This window comes from Lynx rufus, unplaced genomic scaffold, assembly GCF_022079265.1.
Source record: "Lynx rufus isolate CCGP_SWC_20201006 ecotype Redwood Valley unplaced genomic scaffold, mLynRuf1.p SCAF_3, whole genome shotgun sequence".
In the NCBI taxonomy this organism is placed as follows: domain Eukaryota; kingdom Metazoa; phylum Chordata; class Mammalia; order Carnivora; family Felidae; genus Lynx; species Lynx rufus.
In genome coordinates, this window is record NW_025814845.1 from 62518010 (window position 1) to 62542142 (window position 24133).

Consider the following 24133-nt stretch of genomic DNA (forward strand, 5'->3'; position numbering starts at 1 on the left):
AATGTATCAGAGTGTAGTTTAAAGCTCCAAATATGTTTTCGTACAGAAATATCCCAAGAATGCAAGTCAGGTATATTTCTCAGATAAATGACAGAAGGGGCATTGCATACATGGAAATTCTCGGTTCTCAGGTTTCCTGAAACCCAGAGCGCGCATCATTAATCATTCATTGGGGTCGATCTTTCAGTCAACTGCAGCTCTGAGTAAGCCGCAGCGAGCCCTTAGCTAATCCTTCCTGCCAAGGGGATCCTGGGGTGAGAGAGGACAACTGGACAGTCAGCCACATGTGCTGGTGCCCAGACCTGCCCCTCTTGCCCTGCTGTGAGCGCGGGTGTGCATGTGCGCTCACCCTCTCGGACACAGACCGAAAACTTCCCATACGGAAAAACAAATTCGGCATAATGTTTAGCGTGACCCAGAGTTTCCAATAGAAAAGCAACTCGAATTGTGGCCTAATGGCTCAGGGCGGCTCTCTAAGTACCAAATAAACCCGTTAAATACATTAGAGGCAACAACAGCCTTCTCCTCCAGCCGCGCCACACCAAAGGCTTCCCAAGTTGGACTGCGAATCTTGGTTTGGTTCCCCACCGCAAGCACTTCGAAGCGCTGGGATTCTCACGGCCGGACTTTGTTCCGGAGAGATTCCCGGGGCCAGGATTGTGCTAGCGGGGTCTGCGGGGCAACGGGAAGGGAACCTGGAAATCGGGTCTTGGGTAGGCGAGAGTGAGTTCCGGGGACGCAGGCGTGCAGCAGAGGTGGGAGAGTCCAGGAACTCACTTCCACGTTTAAACCACTCCCCCCCCCGTTTCGGCTGCTGCCCCCTGGAAGACTCCCATGCTCGCGCGGAGGTGAATTCCGCGCCGTTGGCTCCGGTGGGAGGGTGGCCGTGCGGCGCGTGAGAACTGCTGGGGTGCGTGGCCCCGGTCTGCGCGTGCCCAGCGTCGGGGTACAGCTCCTCTCCGCCCGGCTTCTCCTCCCACTCACTCGCTCCCATCTCCTCCCTCCTCCACACCCCCCGCCCCCGGGACCGCACCGGCCAGAGAGTACACAAAGCGGCGGGTGAGGGGAAGCTTCGCAGGCGTGCACCAAGCAGTGAGATCACTGGCGTTATAAATATCCCAGTTCCTGCGCCGAGATCCATTCGAGTGGCCTCTCTCTCTCTCCCTCCCTCTCTTCCCCGAGGCTATGTCCACCCGGTGCGGCGAGGGGGGCAGCGCCAGAGGCACGCAGCCGCGCGGGGGCTACGGAGCCCAGAACCAACCCTACAAGATGCACTTAGAACCCCCGCGGCTGGAAGAATGAGCTTGTCCTTCCTCCTCCTCCTCTTCCTCAGCCACCTAATCCTCAGCGCCTGGGCTCACGGGGAGAAGCACCTCGCCCCCAAAGGGCAACCCGGACCCGCAGCCACCGGTCGGAACCCGGCGGGCGCCAGCAGCAGTAGGAGCAGCAGGGGCACGACGTCTTCCTCTTCTTCCTCCGTCTCCTCCTCCCCCTCGGCTTCTCTGGGCAACCAAGGAAGCGGCTTGGAGCAGAGCAGTTTCCAGTGGAGCCCCTCGGGGCGCCGGACCGGCAGCCTCTACTGCAGAGTGGGCATCGGTTTCCATCTGCAGATCTACCCGGATGGCAAAGTCAATGGCTCCCATGAAGCCAATATGTTAAGTAAGTTGCTCGCCCTCCTGGCAAAGCGCGTCCTAAGCGGGCGATGGGGGGATTCGGGAGGGACAGAGGCTATTCCCTGGCCCACAGGCGCACCTTCCGGAGCCCTGGCTCCTGGGATTCAGCTGTCCCTCGGAACCGCGGGGCGGGTTGGGTGAAGGTGCATCTACATGGCGCGCACACGCGCACCCCTCTTGTGGGTATGAGGAATGGCGATTCCTGAGGTGTAGGCTACCAGAGTCTGGCGCACAAGACAGGTACCTGGTTTCCAGTTTGCCCGGGTCCCAAAGAGAAGCCTCCAGCCGGTGCCTGGAGAAGAAGACAAAAATCTTTTGCTCCTTTAGTTTCTGTTTACCTTCTGCTTCTGTTCACTAGGCTAACATTTTTCATGAGGCATCAAAGTGCATCCCCTTTCCTTGCCTATAACTGAACAGTTATTTTTCAAAAGAAGAATCAGATCTCACATGCCGGTCCCCCCAACTGCCACCATAAACCCCAAAGTAAGGTACATGATACATCCATGTATCCGTCTATGTCTCTTGTATATGCATATTTGTACATTATATACATATAGAATATAGGAGAGATCAGACATCCCCTGGTTGGAAGAAGACAGCGATCTGGAAAACTGGACACGTTTAGAGTGGGATACGTGATAGACATTCGAATTATTAATTCCAGAGTTGGGTTTAGCAACGTTTAAGTATGTTGAGACCATGACAACACCTTGTTAGGAAGCGGCCAGCCTTTGGTCCCCAAGGACGATTAAGGAAAAGTTCTTTATTTTGGAAGAAGGTCAGAGGAGGTTCAATTCCGTACAGGTGTACATCGTGTTAAGCTGTTTTTTTTTTTTTTAAGCTAAGTTTTACATTCTCTTTCTGAGTTTTCTCTTTAGCTGTCTTTCCCCCTCTTCCTATTGCCTCTTTCCTTCCACGCCATCTGTGTTTCCAGACCTTCGCTGGCTGCCCCGCCTCTGATTCCTCTCACCGCCTCTAGGTAGCCAAGGGGAGAGATGATTTGGGGGTGTGTGCGAGACCGGGGCGATCTCTTTGAGGCTTTTCCTCGGTAGGGCCAGATCGCTCATCCAGCAGGGGTTAATCCAACAGATAGACACAGCAGGGGCCTGCGAGATAATCAGGAAGAGCGGGAACCGGGCCAGGAGATCGCGCTGCGTACGGTCACCTGGCTCCGTGTGGCCGCCTGGTAGCTCCCAGGTGTACTTAGCTTGCTTCCTTTCAAACCCCCAGCCCTACGGGCCATTCAGTGGGCTTCTGACTACCCGAGCTGCAGAGGAGCGCGGGAGCCCCAGCAGGGCAGGCAATCTGGGAGCCGCTTGCCAAGCGGGGCTGGAGGTGTCGCGTCCACGGGGTACCCCGCTGGCAAGCCTCCTCCGGAGGGGACAGGAAGCGGGATGTGGAAGACCTGCCGGTTCGCGCCCGCCCCTGCCCCACACCCGTCTTTTGAGCTATGCTGCTCCAGCTGGCGGTGTTACACGTGGTAGGTGTTACACGTGGTAACCCCCTGAACCAGAGAGGGGGCTCCTCCAAGTGTGCCCCAGCGCGTCCCGGGGCCTCCCACGCGCCCCGTGGAGGAGGCTGTTTCTACGTTTCAAGGTTCATTTCACTTTTATGAAACAACTCACCGTCTTTGGAGATAAAGGGCAAGGTCTGTTAGGGTGAAGGGGAATTTTCCAAGATTTCAGGGGCAGGGAGAGTCACGTTAATTTCAGTATTTCCCTTTGTCTCTCTCATTTCCCCACACCCAACTCTTGAGTCCATCAGACACCAGAGCTCATTCCCCGCTTCTAGTAATCTTTCCACCTCTCTTTTTCAGGAAACCTTTTTCTGTTCTGCTCTTGTAGTTTACCCAGGAAATTAGCACCAGCAGTAGATAACTTCTGTGTTCCCAAGGGAAGACACAAAGTTAGCATGCACCACGCTGCAGGTTGGGGCTCAGGGGAATAAAAGAATGTGTCTTTGGTGGGTTTTGGTGTAGTAGGGATCTCTGGAAACCAGATTCATTCCCAAGATATTTCTCTCTTCCCTTGGAAAAGACAAAGATTCTGCACCTTAGGCCTTGCCAGAGGGGAAGTTCTAGAAAAGCAGAGAAAGGAAATTCAGAACCCACCAGCAAAGAATACATTCAGCTAAAGAAGGCATTGACCAATATCTTTTCTTTCCAAGGTACAATTTATTTTAAAATCCACTTTGAAAGATACTTAAAAAGAACAGGGATGTTTACAAAACAGTGCCTAAATAAAACTTCCTTAATTTAATACTTTTCCTAATTCATTCCAGGTTAGAATAGGCTTTCAGGGTTTAGTCTGTATCTTTCATATGGTTTGCCATCATTCTTCACTCATTCGATATTTCGACTGCTTTTGGGAGTTGGAGGATTTTTTAAAATTTGTTTTTGCCTTCCATAGCTGTTTTACGCAGAGAAAACCATAACTTAAGTGTTTAAATCACAGCGATTTTCTGCTTTGTGATGTCTGGAGTGTCCAACACTACTAACTATGATTTTTCTACCACTGGTGGATGAGGAATTTATGAAATATGTCATGTGTAGTGGGGGAGCACGTAATTTGGAAATTTCAAATGAGTTTCTGCCCTCAATATCTGTGAAAGAGAATCAGAAGCCTGCTAATTGTTGGCTGGTCATCTACTTCTTTGAAAGCAGCACTTGACAGTTTCCTGACACATACATAAACTAAAGCATTGGTCATGGACTGTTGGTTAGAGTACACAAGGAAACAATTGTGTAAGTCTCACAAGAGACACTGAGAGCTGGACCAAAAAGGACCATAGAGGTACCTCATCATCTCATTTTACTGTCTGTGAGTTGGCAATGATAGAGAACTTACAGGTTTTTTTTTTCTTTCTTTTTTTGGTCACAGCATGCTACTTCAGAAAGACTCAAAACTTTGCCACCAAACTGCAGTCTAAATGGTTCTTTTAAACTCAGTAATTTTCTGTAATGTTTGTTAGGACAGATACATATATCTGTACATATACATATGTTTTACAACTATCATTTGATGTTAAAATTTCGGCAAACTGTGAATGTTTTCTAGTTTCACCATCAGAAGTACACTCAGGCCATAAAGTTTGAAACACAGTTTATTTGGTTAAGGCATACCACTTAATATGTCCTTACCTTCTCTTATACAGTAGTTAGCCCAAGTTTTGGACACAGAAAAAAATAATCAAGCTCATAACATTCTTATTATGAAGAAATACGAGGGAAGAATGAAGAAAGATGGACAAGACAAGACAGATGATAAAATCCAATTATTGAATAGAAACAAAGGGTTTGCTTTAATTCATGAGCTTTCAAGTTTAGTTTCAATGCTTCTGTTGACTTATGGTGGGCCATTGAAGAATAGGCAGTCAAGTAATTCTCAATTCAGGGAGTAAAAGTTGAAGGTTATGGCTGCACAAAGCCAAAGTTCACACAAAATAGGAAAATTACAATCATATATTCTGACTAAACTGAATCCTCAATTTTACTAATTTTTAAACATTGAAGTTCACTATCAATTTTAGTGTCCTATAGAATCAACCTTTCTATAGTCCCCCAGAATCTATATCTACTGAATAGAAAAACTCAAATGGAAATTTTCTATTGCTGATTTAATCATCAAGGTCTGCTACACTGGGCATTTTAAGACTCAGATTTGATAATGATACCCAGACATCTGTGTCTATGTGAACACAAGTAGAGAAACTTCCATTTTAAATGATTTTTCTTTGAGGATTTTCAAATGGGCTTCTGAACATGGGATATCTATGTCATTCTAGTATGTTATTTACTAAGAAATGGGGAAAGTGAGAAATCTGCGTAATTTTATCAACCACCATTAATAGAGTCCTGTTGTATTAAAAACTCTGGAGGGGACTAAGGTAAAAATGTAGACATATATTTTCTTCTTGAAATAAACTTACTTGGTAATATATGCCCATGCTTGCAAGTAAGTGGATTAAACAATGTGTGTATAAATTCTTGCCTCCTTCAATCTAGATGTCAACCCCCAAATTACACCAAGAGAAAAATGGTTCCTTCTGTTCAGCACTGCTTTTTTCTTTTGATCCTCTTACATGTGAACTCCCTCGGAAAGATAACACATTGTCTCTAGCACCTTAATGTGAAATAATTATACTGATCCTCTCTCCTTGCCCCACTTCCTAAGTAGGAGAGGACCAGAATTGCAGGAAAGTAAAACCTGTGTCCGTACGAATGCTCATATGTGTCTGTGTGTATGTGCAGGTGTCCTGAGAAAGGAAAGAGAGGTAGTGACAAGGTCAAAGAAAACAATGCAATTTGGCAAACATGTATTGGCTATCTATGGTCTGTGAGATACACTTAGCCTTCCAGAATTTTGCTTTAGGGATACCATCCTGGTATCCATAATGTGAATTGTAAATTCCGATAAAATTTATTGTTATTGAATCCTAGTAAAAGTCAGGAAATTACTGAAATTGAGAAAAATTTAGTTTTAGAGAAATGTTTTCTGGGATTTCTGTATGTGTGATTTAATGCATATGGGTTTAAAATATTTAGGACTCTTTAGTGAGTTACTGAGATTTGGCATAGTAAAATCAATAATTGTGTGATCTCTTGGAGGTGGGGTGAGGAAGCTGAATTGTAGGGCTTGTAGAATCTGCTCCAACATTCTAGTAAAAAAGACATTGTGAAATTACTGTTGAAATTACTTTGGAAATTATGATCTTAATAGCATTCCCAATATTACATCATAGTTATGTTAAGATTTAGAAGATCATCCCAAAGTTGCCTTATGTGTTATTTTATCTGATCTCATCTTTTATCTTTCCTGCATTCTTTATAATTTTAAATAGAATAATATATGTGAAGGTATATTTTTAAGCTTTCAATTAAATATAACTTTAAAAAAATTATAAAATCCATTCATTCTCAGACAAATATCATTTTTATAGTAGAACTTGCAAGAAAAGAAACCATGCAGTATATAATAAAATAAGAACATTTTACATATATTATCTTATCTCTCCCATCTAATTTATCACAATGGAAAGTTTACACAACATATACACACAGAATGTACAGTGTGTTAGGAAACAAGTTAAATGACTCAAAATAGGTTTTTCTAAAAATAGAATATGTTATGGTCAGAAGTTGTAGCTCACATAGACAAAGCATTAATGCTCCCATTAAACAAGTATTTCTAGAGCCTTTGTCTTGATCTTTCAAATATTAACCTATAAACATATGTATCCAATAAGAATTTTATCTTTTATGCTATGGTGTATTTTTTCACTAACACGCAGGTTTGCATTTACAAAGTCAAATGCTTTTCTGTAGAATGGAATAAAAATGCTCTAACAATGTAGAACCATGAGTAAATTGGGGGAAAACATACAACCGACTCTCCTTTTCCACCAATCCCATATTGTCTCTTTTGTTTCTATTGTTCCACACTTAGACAACTCATCAGGTTTCCATTTCTTGCTTTTTAACACATGTTTACACAGCATTCACAATCATAACCCCCATCTTCCAAATATCTAAAATCATCAATGCTGTGTTTAATATCATTCTGTAATTGTATATATATAACTTTGTATCATGTTCTATTTATGCTTTATTAATTATATTATTACAGTATATTGCATTGTACATTGTATCTAACTTTACAAAGCATTATGTGTGCTTTGTCACTATTTGATAAAATGGCAATGCTTCAAAATCTTTGGGTGCGCATCACAAATAACTTATATGGCAACATCTATTGAAAAGAGCATTTTGAAAACATTTTGAAGAAAATAATTTATGAGATGACAGTTTCTTTCGGAATTTCTTCCTAAAAGCAAAACTAGTTCCTTCCTAATAATTTTTTTTTTTTTAAGAAACATCTACTAATAAAAGTGGTAGTGGCAGTTTTCTTGAGATGTGCTTTATTTACTCTGGACTAACTACTCTTCTAACAGAAACAATAGTTCTTCTGCTACCCTTTTCCCCCATGAACTTTCTAATCAAGTGCTTGTAAGAAGTCAAGTTGAATAAATAAATAAGCAGCAGTATTTGCTATATTTATAAGTATAAGCTCACACTGTGCAAAAAAGTACCCAATGAATATATTCATATATATGTATTTATATATCTTATATATATGGTTATTCTCAATACTACGTTTTTAATAAATGAAATAATTTTATATGTACTTCCAATACTGCAGGGGAGGTTGCTATTTTAAGAAAATCTGGTGAATTTATCTGTTCAGCAGAATACTGTTAAGATATCCTAATTAGGGGCGCCTGGGTGGCGCAGTCGGTTAAGCGTCCGACTTCAGCCAGGTCACGATCTCGCGGTCCGTGAGTTCGAGCCCCGCGTCGGGCTCTGGGCTGATGGCTCGGAGCCTGGAGCCTGTTTCCGATTCTGTGTCTCCCTCTCTCTCTGCCCCTACCCCGTTCATGCTCTGTCTCTCTCTGTCCCAAAAAAAATAAATAAACGTTGAAAAAAAAATTAAAAAAAAAAAAAAAGATATCCTAATTAGTATATATGTTCAGAATATAATAGATTGAAAGATTGAGATTTTCTTCCCTTCTCCTTTCCATCCTTTTTTCTTTCCTTCCTTTCTTCCTAGGACAGGTCTCTTTTTAGCTATAGTGAACCATATTATTTTGTCCCCCCCCCCAATTTTTTGCAATTTGATGTAGGCAATTAACAAAAAGCACTACCATTTTCTCATGTTCATATAACATTATGTATGAGTTTACGACAAACAGGCAGGAATTCCAGTTATATACAGACTATAAATTTCATCTTCTAAAATACTCTATAAACTGTGGTATGTGATTCTCTTGACACAGTGGATGTGGACTTTCTTTTTTTTTAAAAAATTTTTTTAACGTTTATTTATTTTTTTTGAGACAGAGAGAGACAGAGCATGAATGGGGGAGGGTCAGAGCGAGAGGGAGACACAGAATCCGAAACAGGCTCCAGCTCCAAGCTGTTGGCACAGAGCCTGACGCAGGGCTCGAACTCACGGACCGCGAGATCATGACCTGAGCCGGAGTCGGACGCTCAACCGACTGAGCCACCCAGGCGCCCCTGGACTTTCAAATTATTATAGGAGACAGAGGGATGTTGACTTGATAATGCTAACTATGAAATACTAAATATAAACAATAATGTAATAAAATACCTTATTAATTTTTTTTGCCAGAAAAGCCATTTAAAATACAAGATGTCTCAAACCATAATGCATTAAACACTCATTGAGCCAATAATCCCAAATTATTTATAATGCTTTCAACAACTTTTTATGTGTAGTCTTTAAATGAACTACTCACTGAATGATTGAATATGGTATATATTGATTTGTACTTGTATAGTTATTACAATTTGAGAAGAGAGATTTAGTTCATGTAAGTAAGTATTATTTGTCTCTGGCTTTCAAGTTTCTATTAGTATTGGGTCCAAACTTTATGAGCTTCAATATTAAAAGCATTATATTATCTTTGATAGAAAACAATGGATGGGAATTCTTTTGAAAAACATTTAAAGAAATTTCTGATTCCTTTACAACTTGAGAAGATTACTTCTATTGTTAAACATTGTTTACTAAAAATGACTTATTATTTGTAAGGGAAAAAAGAATTATTAATGAACCAGGACTAAATTTTTGAATATTAAAATTTGTTATTTTAAATGAACACTTGACTGCTAGGCTTTTCTTTTTTAACATAATGAATGTTATGGAAAATAAGGATGTTAAATACTGGGTTTTTTTTAAATCAAAACTATAAAGAATGAAAAGAATCTGTGTAGAAATTTAATTCTTCACAATGGTATATAGAGGAGTCTGTGTTTTATTTTGGGATTTCTGTCGTCCTAGGTATTTTGGAAATATTTGCTGTGTCTCAGGGGATTGTAGGAATACGAGGAGTTTTCAGCAACAAATTTTTAGCGATGTCAAAAAAAGGAAAACTCCATGCAAGTGTAAGTAGAACCACTTTATGTTTGTTCAAGGTGTTACGGAGATTTCACATTTGTAGAATGGAATGAAGTGATTTTCTACATTGGTAGAGGGACAGTTTGCTCAGAGGACTTAATATGTGTGTGTGTTTTTTAATTATATGTACATTTAACCAAGGTGATTGTACATGTTGTTGCAAGTAACCATTTTTATATTTTATTTACTTGAAACGATAATATACAGTCCACAAAAATTTTTAAGGATGAATGTATTTGAAAATAGCACTCTCAAATTGATTGCCATTTTTCATTTATTGAAATTGGCCCAACTGAGGAGAAATATCATGGAAATAATATAGAACATTTAAAATGTACATGTTTATGGTGGCTGTGTGTGCATTTTTAGTAGATTAGGTTCTTATTCAATTTTACAAGCTATTCATGATGTCAAAAATTAGGCCAAAGTAATATAACCTATTTTCACATCAGTAATTATGGAGAGAAACCAATAATGAGAAGATTTTTGTTTCTTGGAGAAATTGAATTTATTCATTTGAGGAACTCTCATTTTGTATGTTTGTTGCATTAAATAGAATACTTCTCAAAATTATGAAGACTAATTTTGTATTCAAAAATTTCTACAAGCCACATATATGTGTTGTAACTGATTTACAAATTAAAGATTTCTATGTTTTTTTTTTCCAAAAATGCTGATTACTTGGGAAGCATCAAAACTTTTTAAAGATAACAGATATGTTTAACTTCGTTTTTCTACTCACAGGTTTGGTTTACTTGTATTAGGTCCATATGCACAGCACTTAAAGGTGACTTAGGCTCTTTCTGTAGCTTTGTCATGTTAGGTCATTTGTACAAAGTAGTTATCATTTAGCGTTAGTCCTCCACTTCTTATTTTCTTTAATTCCTACTGAATGAGTTGGAGAAATATCACTTTTCTAGTGTTTGAAGTATGTAGGAACTTTCAGCTAGGAGTGTAATCAATTGAAACTTACTATCTATGATTTTTTACCTATAGAACTTTAAAAAATTCAGTGAGAATTTCACTTGGTTCAATTTGTAAGAATTTCAGTTTTCTTTTTTCTAGCATCTCAAGGTGATTTTTTAATACCTCTTGGAGGGGGTAGCAGAATTCAAGCTATTTGTGTAGTTATTTGTGGATTAAATGAGATAATACATTTAAAGCTTTTAAAACAGTATTTGGTACACTGTAAGTGCTCAAGAAATACTATCTGTTATATAGTAAACTAAATATAATAGATTCTAAAACTCAGTTGGTTGAGATAAATGGAAAACCTTTGCTAATCTCTTTAATCACCCATTGCAAGAATTATAAAAAGGTTTACCTACTTCATTTTCTGAGGTGGTTATTGTATTCTAGCAAGCTCTACTATAGTTTTCATCAAGTAATCACTCTTTGATTATTTATCTTAAGAGGCAAACTTCTGCATCACTGTGGAAAAGTAGGACATGCCATTTTATAAAAAAAAAAATTGATTTTAAAAAATCCGCATGCAGAATAGAAAACAATGACCAAACGCATCTGAACACAATCCTTTCCCCCAGTCTACTTTAAGATTGTTAAAAAATTGAAACACTTTTGGAATCTAAGCATCATAATAAAGTGTGGTGCATGTAAAGAAACTTTCTCTTATTGCTTTGTTTTGGGTAAGCACCTTAATTTTTTAATTGTTCTGACTTATGCCCTAGTACATGCAAAAAATAGACCAAACTTGGGCCAGCTTCAGGGTAATTGCCACAGAACTCGAAGCATTACAAATGGATGCCAATTAGAAAGGTCACACTGAGAGGTGAGGATACATGATTCCTCTGTCAAATGCAAGAAACAAATTTCCAGAAATTTGACCCAAATGTCTAAGGCTGGCTGGCTGAAATAATGCAGATAATGCAAAAACAGCATCTGTTATTCTTTCTCATCTTGGCAGGCTAAAGTTATTTCATGGAATAATGACTTTTAAACAGTACAAAGCAAGTCTTGCTCTTGTCACTCACTGAAGCTCTTTGATATTAAAGTCGTTCTAATGACTTTGAGCTGAATTGTAGATAAAAAAATTAAGCCCTATGATTATGTGGATTCTTCTTAAACCTATTGTCCAAGCCTGCTTTCTCTTATCTGAGCTTTTATTAGCACTTTTTCTCTAGATGGAAACCTAATTAAATTATAACGTGATTTATTTTTAAGGAAGTTGAATTTGGAAATAGTATTAATCCTAGCAATTATCAGTTTTATGCCCAGATGGTTTCTTCCTGTTTTCTTCTAGTTAAACACGTTGAAAAATTATTCTTGTAACTTTAGATATAATCATTTGATTTAGTCTTGATTTTCACAAAATTGCATGGTCACTAAAACCGCTAAAAACCTTTATATTTTTAGGATTAAATGTATAATTTGTGAGTTGCTTTAAACTAGTAACTGTGCAGAGGCATTTAAAGCCTACCTTTATAATCATTTTTCTATATATATGTGTATATTTACATCATATTGTACATCTTAAACTTACACAATGTTACATGTCAATTATACCTCAATAAAACTGGAAAAAATTTTAAGTTAATAGAGTACTTTTAAGGTTTTATATATAAAATAAATATGAACCAAAAATATGAAGCATTCATATAATTCTGGGGGAAGTAATTTCCATACTGTATTAAGAAATATTCATGGATAATTATAGATTCTCAGCTTAGTTTTTATAGTAACAATTAGAATATTAAAAATTAGTTGCTGGGCACAGACAACGCATTTGCATAGTTCTTTACAAGTTCTTTCACTCACATTATCTCATTACATGATTAGGTGAGGAAAGAGTCTTAGAGATGTTAAATAATTTTGTTAAGTTAACACAGTTAACAAGTGATTGAACCAGAACAATCCTTTTAACATCCTGTTTCTCTGCAAATGCTACAATGCTTTGTAGGTAAAATTTAGTTGAGAGAAGATACTAAATTTTGTTTGGAACCAATTACATTGTTTTCACCTATTATTTTATAGGAATTAACAATCGCACAGTTTAGTAATATTTTTATACTACATGTCAAAGAATAAATATTGTGGCACATCCTTACAATATTTTGCTCGCGCGTCGCCTCCCCATCTTACGCAAGCTCTGTTCGGACTCTTTTTTTCCCATCTATTTCTGTGTCTTTAGTTTCTGTGTCTGCCACAGAACCTATCACAGAGTTTTGCACACATTGGTGGTTCAATGTGATGATGCGCCACATAGGAAACGCCTCTCAAAATGAACTTTCAAAGCAGAAGAGAGCTATATTTTGCTCACTGAAAAATTTCATTTATAAAATGCTTCATTATCAGTAGACGCAAAAATGGCAAACCAAAGTATGAGCCCAGAATGGGTACACTTAGGCAATATTGGTACTGATTTTTTTTGCGTGTGCTAAGTTTGTTAATTCAGTGTGCATGGCTTCCTGACTCATTCAACCTACACATGTCGCAATCTATATGCAGCTCTCCTTAAAATCTTTACTAGTATACTTCAAATACACAGTGCAGCCAGATTCCTACCATGCAGGTTTTTTCAGCATTCTTTACAAGGGTGAAGATATATGGTCTTCTCCTTCTTCAAGATGTGTTGGGAATCTTCGAGAGTGGGAGTAGGTGACTGCTTCCCAAAGAGCCATGAGGGTGAGTCAGAGCCTTCACTGAGACCTCCACTGTCCTTTTGAACTCATTCCAGGCTGAGGTACCTTGTGGAAAAGAGCACCCTTCTCTTTCTGTCTCTGTCTCTGACTGCTCGTCTGTTCCTGTTCCCTCCTCACTCTGTTCCTGCTCTCTCCTCAGGTTTGTTATCTCTATGGAAATCCCCATAGAGCACCTTTCTGGATTTATATGAGGTGGGTGCGGATGTAGGAGTGAGAGACCTCAAGTGTGGTGGTTACAAGCATAGTTAGATTGTGTCATTCTAGTTAAATTTAAACTAGTCATTTTACTTAATCTTTCGCTTCTGTGGTTTTATGAATTGTAAAGGGACAAAGACTAAAATCATGATCTATTGTGATAGTTGCGCAGTTTAAATGAGATAATACATATAAAATACTTAGAATAGTGCCTGGGAAGTATTCAGCATTTAATTTAGAAAAGATCTTCCTTAATTTGCTCTCAGGCAGCTGTTTGATGATCCTGTCTCCTCTCTTAGAAGACAACTTTCTGATTTGGGGGTCAGGCAGCTGTCACCCTTCAGATATTTAGACCAGCCCCAAATCCTGTTTATCACTGACCTTTTTTTTTTTTTTTCCTTTAGGTCCACTTTTAGGCACTTTTTGTGCCTACAAGAGCCCCTTATCTCCAGAGTTTCCTTTTTTGCAAGAAACCTAATTTGAAAGCAAAATTCCCAGGCTCAAGGTCTTAAAGAGGCAAGGATTTCTTAATGATCATAATCTCATAACACTTTTAGACCCCTGTTGCATCTTGTTCTTTTCCTAAAGAAAATGTAAATCTTGGAAAAGGTGGTTGTAATGTATTTTTTTTTTTTTTTGCCTTTTCGTAAAGCATGGATGATAGCACATTACCTATTGGGGAAGAAACATTTTAGCTTATTTTAAAGGTCCAGAGAAAAGCATGTGGTAGAATTATTTTTGTTTCTCAGGGTTTTAGGGGATCATGTTTGGAAGGAAAGCTAATTGCAGAGTTTACGAAACAGGCATGGAATGTGTGCTTGATCAGCCCTAAGCAAGGACTAGAACGTCTTCCTTTCCTGGTTTCGGAGGGTGCCAGCTGGCTTGCCCGGGATGGGAGTCTGGACTGGACTTCCTGCGCTGGGGGCAGTGTGAGCAGGAGTCAGCAGCCCGGAGAGCTGGGCATGTTAACTGAAAGGGGAAATGGACGCTTGAGCAATAGTTACCATCATTATCATAAAAAAATAACCTATTAAGCACTCCACTCTCCCAGTCAAGACCATGAGCTCTTTAAAGGCATTTGAATAGAAACTTCTCTTGCCCTCTAAAGGCTTTCAATTTACGTAGTAAAACTGAGTGTCCAGTTATTCAGTCTCAAAACTGGGGTCAGGGTGCTGCCTTTACAGTAAATGCCGGTTTTCCCGTAATTTCACACTATGTTGACCGAGCTAGAGAGCCTATTTTGTTGCAAAAATCTGGGTGCCATGAATTAACTTGCAGCTTCATTTCAGCCTACAGCGAGAGAGGGTGTTCTATTTCTCCAATGGTTGGGGGAATGGCTTTGTGTTTTATCAGCATTTTTGTCAGTATCGGCAACTTCAAGACAAGTAGGACTATACAGAAATCTAGGAGATGCCCTTGGGTCTCAATAGTGTGAAGGAGCTGGAATCGAAGAATCAGAAGATGGGAGATTTAAGTCACAGGTGCTGACCCTGGCATTTGGTAACCATGGGGCTTTAGATGAATCTTTGTCTTTATTTCTCTGACTGGAGGATTAGACAATAGCATCCTACTAGTCATGAGATTATTGTGAAGGTGAACTAATAGATGCAAAACCCCTGGTGCATACAGTAGCCCTCAATAGCCCCTCTTTTTGAGCTGTTAAAAGCATCAGAGGGAAAACTCTTACTTCACCTGCATCAAATCACACGGGGTGCTGGTTAATGATGCAATTCCAGGGTCTCACCTTAGATTTGCTAAAGACATAACCTCTGGAGATAGGGCCTGGGGAATTTGCATTTTGAACTGGCTCCCCAACTAATTTTAAGTCAGTTCGTAAAGTTTGGAGGGGAACAAATCCTGTGGTTGTGATTCTTCGTTACATTACTTCAGGCTGGTTTATTGTGAAATCCAACTTGTGTATTCCCTCAGTCACTCGGGATGAAGAACTGAGATATATAATGGAAAGATGTCCAGTGCCAAGCAGGAAATAGGCCATGCCCTGGAGATAGCATAGTATGGTTGCAACTGACCTATACAAAGCCTATGTAGTAAAGAGTAAAAGGCAGCCCTTTGGGTGCATGTCGCCCGGCACTGGGCTCTTCCGCTTGGAAGCGATGGGAGCAGGGGCTGCCTTTCAGCCTTTAATCACCACCAAAGGTGGGTTCCTTCATTCAGGGAGCTTTAATCACAACCACACAAAACAGCCTCGGCTAAGGGCACCTGGCCGGGCAGCCCCGTAGGTGGGAGTAGGGACAGGAACCAAGAAGCACTAAAAGGAGGTAGGGAGCCAGAAGCAGGGATGCATGCAGTCCGGAAACTTTGCTTACAGTACAACTTGGCTTATAATTGTTTTTATCGCAGTCTATAATAATATTTTAATTATTTAATAATATTGCAGCCCACAATGACATTTTAATTATTTGTATTTGGTTAATTATTTTCTTCATAAGGTTTTTCAAAAGAGGGAGGCAAATCAAAGAAAACGAAGTGAAATAAAGAAGTAAACTTGATTAATACCCCCACAAACTCCAAGGATTATACTCACGTTGGTGCACATTCACTCCTCTCTCCATACGTCTTTCACATGTTACGTATTTACTTGTGTTGTTGCGCGTAGTGAGAATTGGTACTTGTTTGCATAGACTCAACTCATTCACTGCAGGATCCTCACTCATCATACAACACGATATGTACTAAGGAACAAAACTATGTTGAGAGGTTTCAGAAAGCTTTTTGAAAAATATTGTTTCAGAAAGAATTTTTTGTTTGGCTTACCTGACACTCAGATTTCAACAACGCAGAATTAGTCTTTTTTAAAATATCCCGGTTAACCAAAATTTTACCTTCTTTGAACTGAATTTGACCTTTCTTCTAAACATCCATTGTGTGTTCTCACCGTGTGAAGAGGTGAATAGAATCAAGGCACGGCACCCTTCTAATCCAAAATTCATGTTTTCCTTAACTGCACTCTTTCCCTTACTCTGAGTTATTAGGCTATCCAAGCAAAAAGTTAAATTTGTTTAAGGTTTATTTGTTTTGTCCATTAGGACTATATTAAATTACATAAGAATTAGCTGGCTTGAACATTTCATTTTAACTTTGCAGTTTTGATTTGTTGAATGTAACTTGTTTTTACACTTGCAAGATCAAGGAGAAATTAAGGAGAGGGGTGACTGAGTGTTGGGTAAGCATCAGACTCTTGATTTCGGCTCAGGTCATGATCTCAAGGTCATGGGATCAAGCCCCACCTCAGGCTCTCAGCACAGAGCCTGCTTGGGATTCTCTCTCTCTCCCTCTCTCTCCCCCTCCCCTGCTCACACTCGCACATGTGTGTTTGCATGTGTGCATGTTCTCTCCCAAATAAATAAACATCAAAAGAAAATTAAGGAGCAAAACATATAAGGTAGCTCAACAAGGAACATGGACAGGACCATGTCTGTATTGTTTCTCATCATAAAAGTGGCAACTAGCACAGTGCCTGGCCTGTGATACATAGTCAGAAAGATCTGTGGAATAGACTGGTAAAAAATGAATTTGAAACCAAGATACTGGTTCTTTATGTTCGGTCTTGTGGATGATGGTGCTAGCACGATGAGGCAACGGGGATCCTGCTTTCAATAGCTTCTTTGAAATTTCATTCACCTCTCTATCTCCCACCTCAACTATAGAAAAAGTCTTTATGTCAATGTCACTCTTTCTAGGGAAACAATGTAGTTCTATTGTTTTAAAAGTATATAGTTTGCCAGGGGCACATGGGTGGCTCAGTCGGTTAAGCGACCGACTTCTGTTCAGGTCATGATATCACGGCTTGTGGGTTCAAGCCCCTCATCTGACTCTGTGCTGACAGCTCAGCACCTGGAGTCTTCTTCAGATTCTGTGTCTCCCTCTCTCTCTCTGCCCTTTCCCCATGCACGCTCTGTCTCTCTCTCTCTCTCTCTCTCTCCCTCTCTCTCTCTCTCTCAAAAATAAACAAACATTAAAAAAGTTTTTTAAAGTATATATTTTGCCAAAGGACTTCTGATAATTCAAAGGGGATTTAAAAAGTTAAAAGTAGCCTGGAAGATTTATTATACAAAACTGTGTAATGGTAAACATCTATATGTTCAAACACCTGTAGCTAAGAACTATATTGCTTAGTGACTCTTTGCTATAAAACTGGTTCACGCATGATACTAGAAGCTGAAATTCATTGTTTAGGGTCACCGTCTTGTCTGAATGAACAAAGCCAGGAATAGTGGCAGGAACAGTCAATCCCCTCAAGAAGAAACCAGATCTCTTGGTGAAAAAAATTTGCTGAAATCTTTGTTTCAAATGGTGCTGTTCCATCACAGCTGGAAGAATTTTTCAGACAAAACATTAATTTAGAAGTCAATTAAGAAATCCAAAACAGTCTGACCGCCTTTACTCCTATTCTAATGCGGGATTTTGGAAAGGCTGTGGGGTTACACGTGGTGTGTGGGTCCTTAGGTTCTGAACATCTCTGCCCTGGGTGACAGTTAAGTAGCTCTTGAAAATCTAGAGCCCAAATAGCCTTCCTTTGTGTTAAGAAAGAACTATGGACGTGAATCTTAAGGAGGAAAAGAGAATGGTTTTAGATGAAATGATTTTAGCAGGTGGAGTCGGTGAGCTTTCACTCATCTGAAGATTCTAAGATGGAATTGCTATAGGTTTAATTCACCATGGTGTGTGTGTGTGTGTGTGTGTGTGTGTGTGTTTGTGCCAGTAAAGAAAAGGTTAAATAATGCAGTACACTTTAAAAAACCTGTCAAAATTGGATAAAGTGGTCACTGCTATTTCTATTTCAGAAAATAGACTTTTGCAAAATAGGACTAGAAGTCAGGTTTTGGGTATAATGTATTATATGTCTTTAAAAATGTTTTTCAAATACATTTGAAGAAAAAAATGAGGCAGGGTAAATATACCTGCTACTCTGTTTGATTAAGCCCCCTATACCTTCCTAAAATGCTTATCCTTTTATGTAGCAGAAAACATTACAAATGGCTATGGCATTTTTTTTTATTAAAAAAAATTTTTTTTAATGTTTATTTATTTTGAGACAGAGAGAAACAGAGCATGAATGGGGGAGGGTCAGAGAGAGGGAGACACAGAATCTGAAACAGGCTCCAGGCTCTGAGCTGGCAGCACAGAGCCCGACACGGGGCTCGAACCCACGGACCACGAGATCATGACCTGAGCCGAAGTCGGACGCTTAACCTACTGAGCCACCCAGGCGCCCCATATGGCATTTATTTTAAATAAAACTTTAGGATTATCTAATGAAATGGGAAAGCATTTAAGTCCTTTTAAGAGCTAAGTAACTATAAGAAAATCTACATTTGACTTGTAAGAAAGTCTTTTTAATAAAAAGAAAAATATGGGGCGCCTGGGTGGCTCAGTCGGTTAAGTGTCTGACTTCAGCTCAGGTCATGATCTCGCACTCCGTGAGTTCAAGCCCCGCGTCGGGCTCTGTGCTGACCGCTAAGAGCCTGGAGCCTGTTTCAGATTCTGTGTCTCCCTCTCTCTCTGACCCTCCCCTGTTCATGCTCTGTCTCTCCCTGTCTCAAAAATAAATAAACGTTAAAAAAAAATTAAAAAAAAAAAGAAAAATAGGACAGTGATGTCAGCATAGCTCCCTTGGCCTAGACATAGGCTGGTAGGGTATGACAAGATGACAGGAATACCATAAGCGATAGTTCTTTAAAACATCTGTTTCCAGAAGCTAGAGATCAAATCCAGGGAATCACCAGTAGACTTGTGGAGATTCTAGATATATAGCTTCATAGTTCTCAAATAAAGAGCTTTATTGATTGAACTCTACTTGAATGTAAGGAACTGGGGTTAACCGTCGTATGTAACATAAATGCTCTGTTGGAAGTGCTCTGAAATCGGTTGTCTTCCAATATTGTCTCTACTTCGCACAAGTCAAAATATTCATATGACCGTCAACAGTAGATCTAGGTAGATTCCCTTCTGCAGTTCTGACTTTCAGATAATAGCGTTGTGATCTGTATTGCAGAGGAAAGCTTGGCATTATTAGAAAAAGTAAGAAAAAATAACTTTTAATTCTAGTATAGTATCTCTTGGTCTGATATGGAAAGTGTATCATATATATATTTAGTGTTTTTCTATATAGACATCAGTGTATTTGGTATTTGCAAGCCGAGGAATTCTATACAATGGTGCTCCCTGAAATTGTGAAACCCAATGATCTAGGATAGGAATTCTTATCCTTTGAGAGTTATGGCCTCTTTTGGGTTTGATGAAAGCTACCAATATTTTTCCTAGAAAAACATTTTGGTATTCACAATAACCCTGTGGATAAGACCTGTGGATAAGGAGCCTGACACTAAGACATTGATTGGCAGAATTGGTATCTGATCACAGATCTGTCTGCACGCTTATGCTCTACACCCCCAGACCATCTTCTTTTAATTCCTTAACAGAATCTTCTGTTAAAACTTAACTTTTTAACTAGAAATTTCAAAGTAATTTAAAGACAGTAACATAATTGAAATATATTAAGAGTTCCTATTTTTTAAATATACATTGATATTATTTCACTATGTACACAGTAAGCAGAAGTCATCAGCATTACAACCAGAGCAAACTAAGCATTTTCCGAGCTTTTACTGGCCTACTTTGTCAGCCTTATCTCTTGTTCCTTCTACCATGAATCCTACCTGGAAGTCATACTGAATTACTTACTACCTATAGTAAGTGTCATGTTGACCTGTGAACACACTGTTCCTGCTCCCTGAGAATCATTTCTCATGTCACCTTGCTAATATCTTGTACTTGAAGACTCAGCTCAGATGTCACCTTTTCTAGGAAAACTTCCTTGCCCTCTGCCAGCCGCCTCCATCCTCTTAGATTCCCTTCCGCTATGCTGTCATTGTTCCCTCTGCATATCGCTGTCCTCATTCCCTGTATCAAGCTGTGCCATGACGGATGTCTACTTGTCTGCTTTTGCCACTATTCTGGGAACATTTCAAGGGCAGACATTATGTGTGTGTGTGTGTGTGTGTGTGTGTGTGTGTGTGTGTGTCTATGTCTGTGTCTGTGGAGGGGAAGAGAGAGAAAGAGAGAGAGAGAGAGAGAGAGATCTGGATGAAGTATTGCTCGTGACTCCAAAAGTAATTTTTTCTTCTTGGCATCAAATATTCTCTCCTGTATCACTGTGTGAAGATATATTTTTTCCTAAAGAACTCTAACACATGCAATATTAATAGGGCCATATGCTACCCCTCTCTCAGCACCATGAATCACACTGATAACATTGAAAAATGTATTCTTATTTCAAAGGAATAATATGACCCCATTTCTCGAAACATGCATTCATGTTTTATCAGGCAATTGTTCCTTAGTAATTCAGTTCTATTTATTTTCTTGATGGCTTAAGAGGGGAAAAATATTAAAATATTAGAAGTTATTTTTTTACTGCAAATCTCAAAGTAATTTAAAAACCATAACAGAATTTCAACATATTAAGGGTTCCTGTTATCATTTTTAGATACATTGATGTTATTTCACTAAGTATACAGTAAACAGAAATCAGCATTACAAAGATGAATAAAGTAGGAAGATAGAAATGAAAATAGTAATTTAAAGCAACTTTTTAAAAGAAGCCAATATGTCTTCGGGCACCTGGGTGGCTCAGTCAGTTAAGCATTTGTCTGACTCTTGATTTCAGCTCAGGTCATGATCTCACAGTTTCCTGAGTTCAAGCCCTACATTGGGCTCTGCACTGACAGTGCTGAGCCTGCTTGAGATTCTCCCTCTCTCTCTGCCCCTCCTCCACTCACATTCTCTCTGTCTCTCTCAAACTAAATAAAAAAAAAAAAAAACTTAAAAAAAAAGAGGCCAATATGTCTTTACAAGAGAGAATGGAGGAGGAAGCTTTCCGTCAGTGGAAATTTTGGTTTTCCTTTACAGTATAAGACCTCATTTTATTACATGCTGAAAATATTATTACTATTTACAAGTTTTTCTTCTTTCCCCCCACCAGGCCAAATTTACCGATGACTGCAAGTTCAGGGAGCGATTCCAAGAAAACAGCTATAATACCTATGCCTCAGCAATACACAGAACTGAGCCAGCAGGCCGGGAATGGTATGTGGCCCTCAACAAGAGAGGGAAAGCTAAGCGAGGCTGCAGCCCGCGGGTTAAACCCCAGCACATCTCTACCCACTTTCTGCCAAGATTCAAGCAGCTAGAGCAGCCAGAACTTTCTTTCACAGTCACTGTTCCTGAGAAGAAAAAGCCACCCAGTCCTGTCAAGCCAAAGGTTCCCCTTTCTGCACCTCGGAAAAGTCCCAACACCGTGAAGTACAGACTCAAATTTCGCTTTGGATAATATTCTTCTTGGCCTTGTGAGAAACCATGCCTTCGCCTCAGGAGTTTCCACGGGTGTCTTAACGGCTCTGAAGAAAAACGTTCGGATACACCTGCAGCTACACTCCACCGTAGTGAAGTCCAGTCACTTGTTTCAGCGCGACTGAAACAAAACTGTTTTCTGATAGGAACTGAACTGGAATTCTTTGTCCAACATAGGGAGCACACTGCTTCAGTCAGGACGACATAAAGCCTTTTGCTTTATGCTTCGTGCATACTCTGTATTTTGAGAAAGTTAAACAGCGTGGACTATGTATTTTTCTGACTTTTACAGATCAACCTGAAAGAACATACATGATACATTTTTATTTTTGGTTTCCAAAGAATATTTTGATGCAGATAAAATATTTTATTAACTTTTGTTTTTTGTTTTTTGTTGTTTTTTTTAAAAAAAGTACCTCTGCATTGAGCATATTTTCTTACTTTTATTTTAATTAATATGACATAACCATTTGAATGCAGTTTATGAATATAAATGTGTTTATAGCCCATTTGTAACATGTGGATTTTTTCATTTTTCTTATTCATCGCACTTTCATTTTTTATTTTTATTTTTTACCATACCTCAGATAATGTAAGTTTAGTCCATCCTCTTACAATGCTTAAATTCTCTTCAATAGCACCAAAAGCTCAGCTTAGATTTGTGTGTGTGTGTGTGTGTGTGTGTGTGTGTGTGTGTTTGCATGTAAATTCATGACAGTATGTGGAATCCTACCCCTTTGGTGGCTGGGCTATAATGGCTTAGGAGTAAGGAGAAAATTAAGGATTTTTTTGATGGTATTATACACTGGAGGTAAGGAAAAGGATTTGAGGCACAACTACACTAAGTCTGAAGCATTTACTGGGATCTGATTCTGTCTTGCCTTCATTTCTCCTTTTATCTACTCCCCTGCCCTCATTCTTGAACAGCTGGAGGAATACATTTTATTCTGTCCATCAAGCACACACTATGAAACCAGAGTGCTTAAAAATACCTCTTCTATGACCCTCTGCTATCCCCACTGTATAGATCCACGGGGAGCAACCCACTTAGCAGAAAAACATGGAAAATCGAAGAAGATGAATCGTGTAACAGTTATGCACGTCAAGTTCTGTTGTCAAAAATATTCTTATTACTCAGCCAAACACCCTTTGAGTTTGCTGTCCTAAAGGTAACCATTCCAATGAATAGATTGCCCTTTAGAATAGATACTCTCTGATGTATATTTTAAAAAAGGTGGCCGTGCAATAGGGGAAATTTAATTTGGGAATTTGATGATTGAAAATAGCACTTTAATTCTCAACCTGCATACTGAATGTTGGGCATAAATCACAGAAAATTTGACTTAAGAGAATTTATGTAATTTATTTACTTTCCTGGGTAATCATTTCTATGGAGTTCTATAAAATATAAGTGTTTATATCAGAAATGTGCCTGTAAAAAAGGTACAGCTAATTCTCAGAAGTATGTCTTTCACAGGAAGAGCAGAAGAATTCACAGAAAGTTTCTGTTGTATGTTTAAGCATGCTTCTTTTCTTTTAAAGGATACTAACAAACTTTTCTAAAGTTTTGTTTATTTTGGCACACAAATGCAAAGTAGCAATTTATCACAATTGAACTTACTACTACTTAAGTAGATTGCCTTATTTAAATAGAAATAAACTATACACATATAATATATATGAAATCACCCATCAATGAAATCATCATGCCTATACTCTAGTATTGTGTTTTATTATAAAGCCAATAGTCTGATTAGACATTGTTTGCATTTAATACATGATTTAAAACATATCAAATGAGATACTACAAAATTTTTATTTAATTTATAAATTAAAATTCTCTTGGGTTAAATGAAACAGGGTTTTGGAAACAAAATATGTCCAACTCTCATCCAGCTGGCATATCACCTTATATACACAGTACAAAGCTGAAAACAACCCTCTAGTTTACTCTCATATATTGTTAAGAATTGTACACCGTGTATCAAATTCTTAGTACACATGAAAAATTAAAATTGTAAAACAGAACAGTAGACATGTGTTCCTAAATGGGCAAGGAAAAGATGATATTAATGATGATTAACAACAAACTAAATTAATGCATATATTACATTAGGCTGATGCTGCTGGTAGTTTAGGTTAAACTGCAAAATAATAGCTTATCTTGTACTCTAGTTTGATTTGATTAGTACATGAAAGTTAAAGTAGGATAGTTACTAAATATATATCATGCAAGTCAGGACTCATTAATTTCAAA

The 24133-nt window shown here is 38.9% G+C and overlaps 1 protein-coding gene across 2 annotated transcripts; it reads left to right on the forward strand.

Moving 5' to 3' along the window:
* The first annotated feature begins 1255 nt into the window (after window positions 1–1255).
* Window positions 1256–22110, forward strand: FGF5 (fibroblast growth factor 5). 2 transcript variants are annotated; one of them, XM_047090430.1, is made up of 3 exons: window positions 1256–1659; window positions 9533–9636; window positions 21509–22110. In XM_047090430.1, exons 1-3 carry the CDS (start codon window positions 1299–1301, stop codon window positions 21854–21856), a joined length of 813 nt encoding a protein of 270 aa, XP_046946386.1. In that variant the 5' UTR covers window positions 1256–1298; the 3' UTR covers window positions 21857–22110. The 2 variants fall into 2 exon arrangements, with proteins under 2 accessions (XP_046946386.1, XP_046946387.1); XM_047090431.1 differs by lacking the exon at window positions 9533–9636.
* Window positions 22111–24133: the final 2023 nt, after the last annotated feature.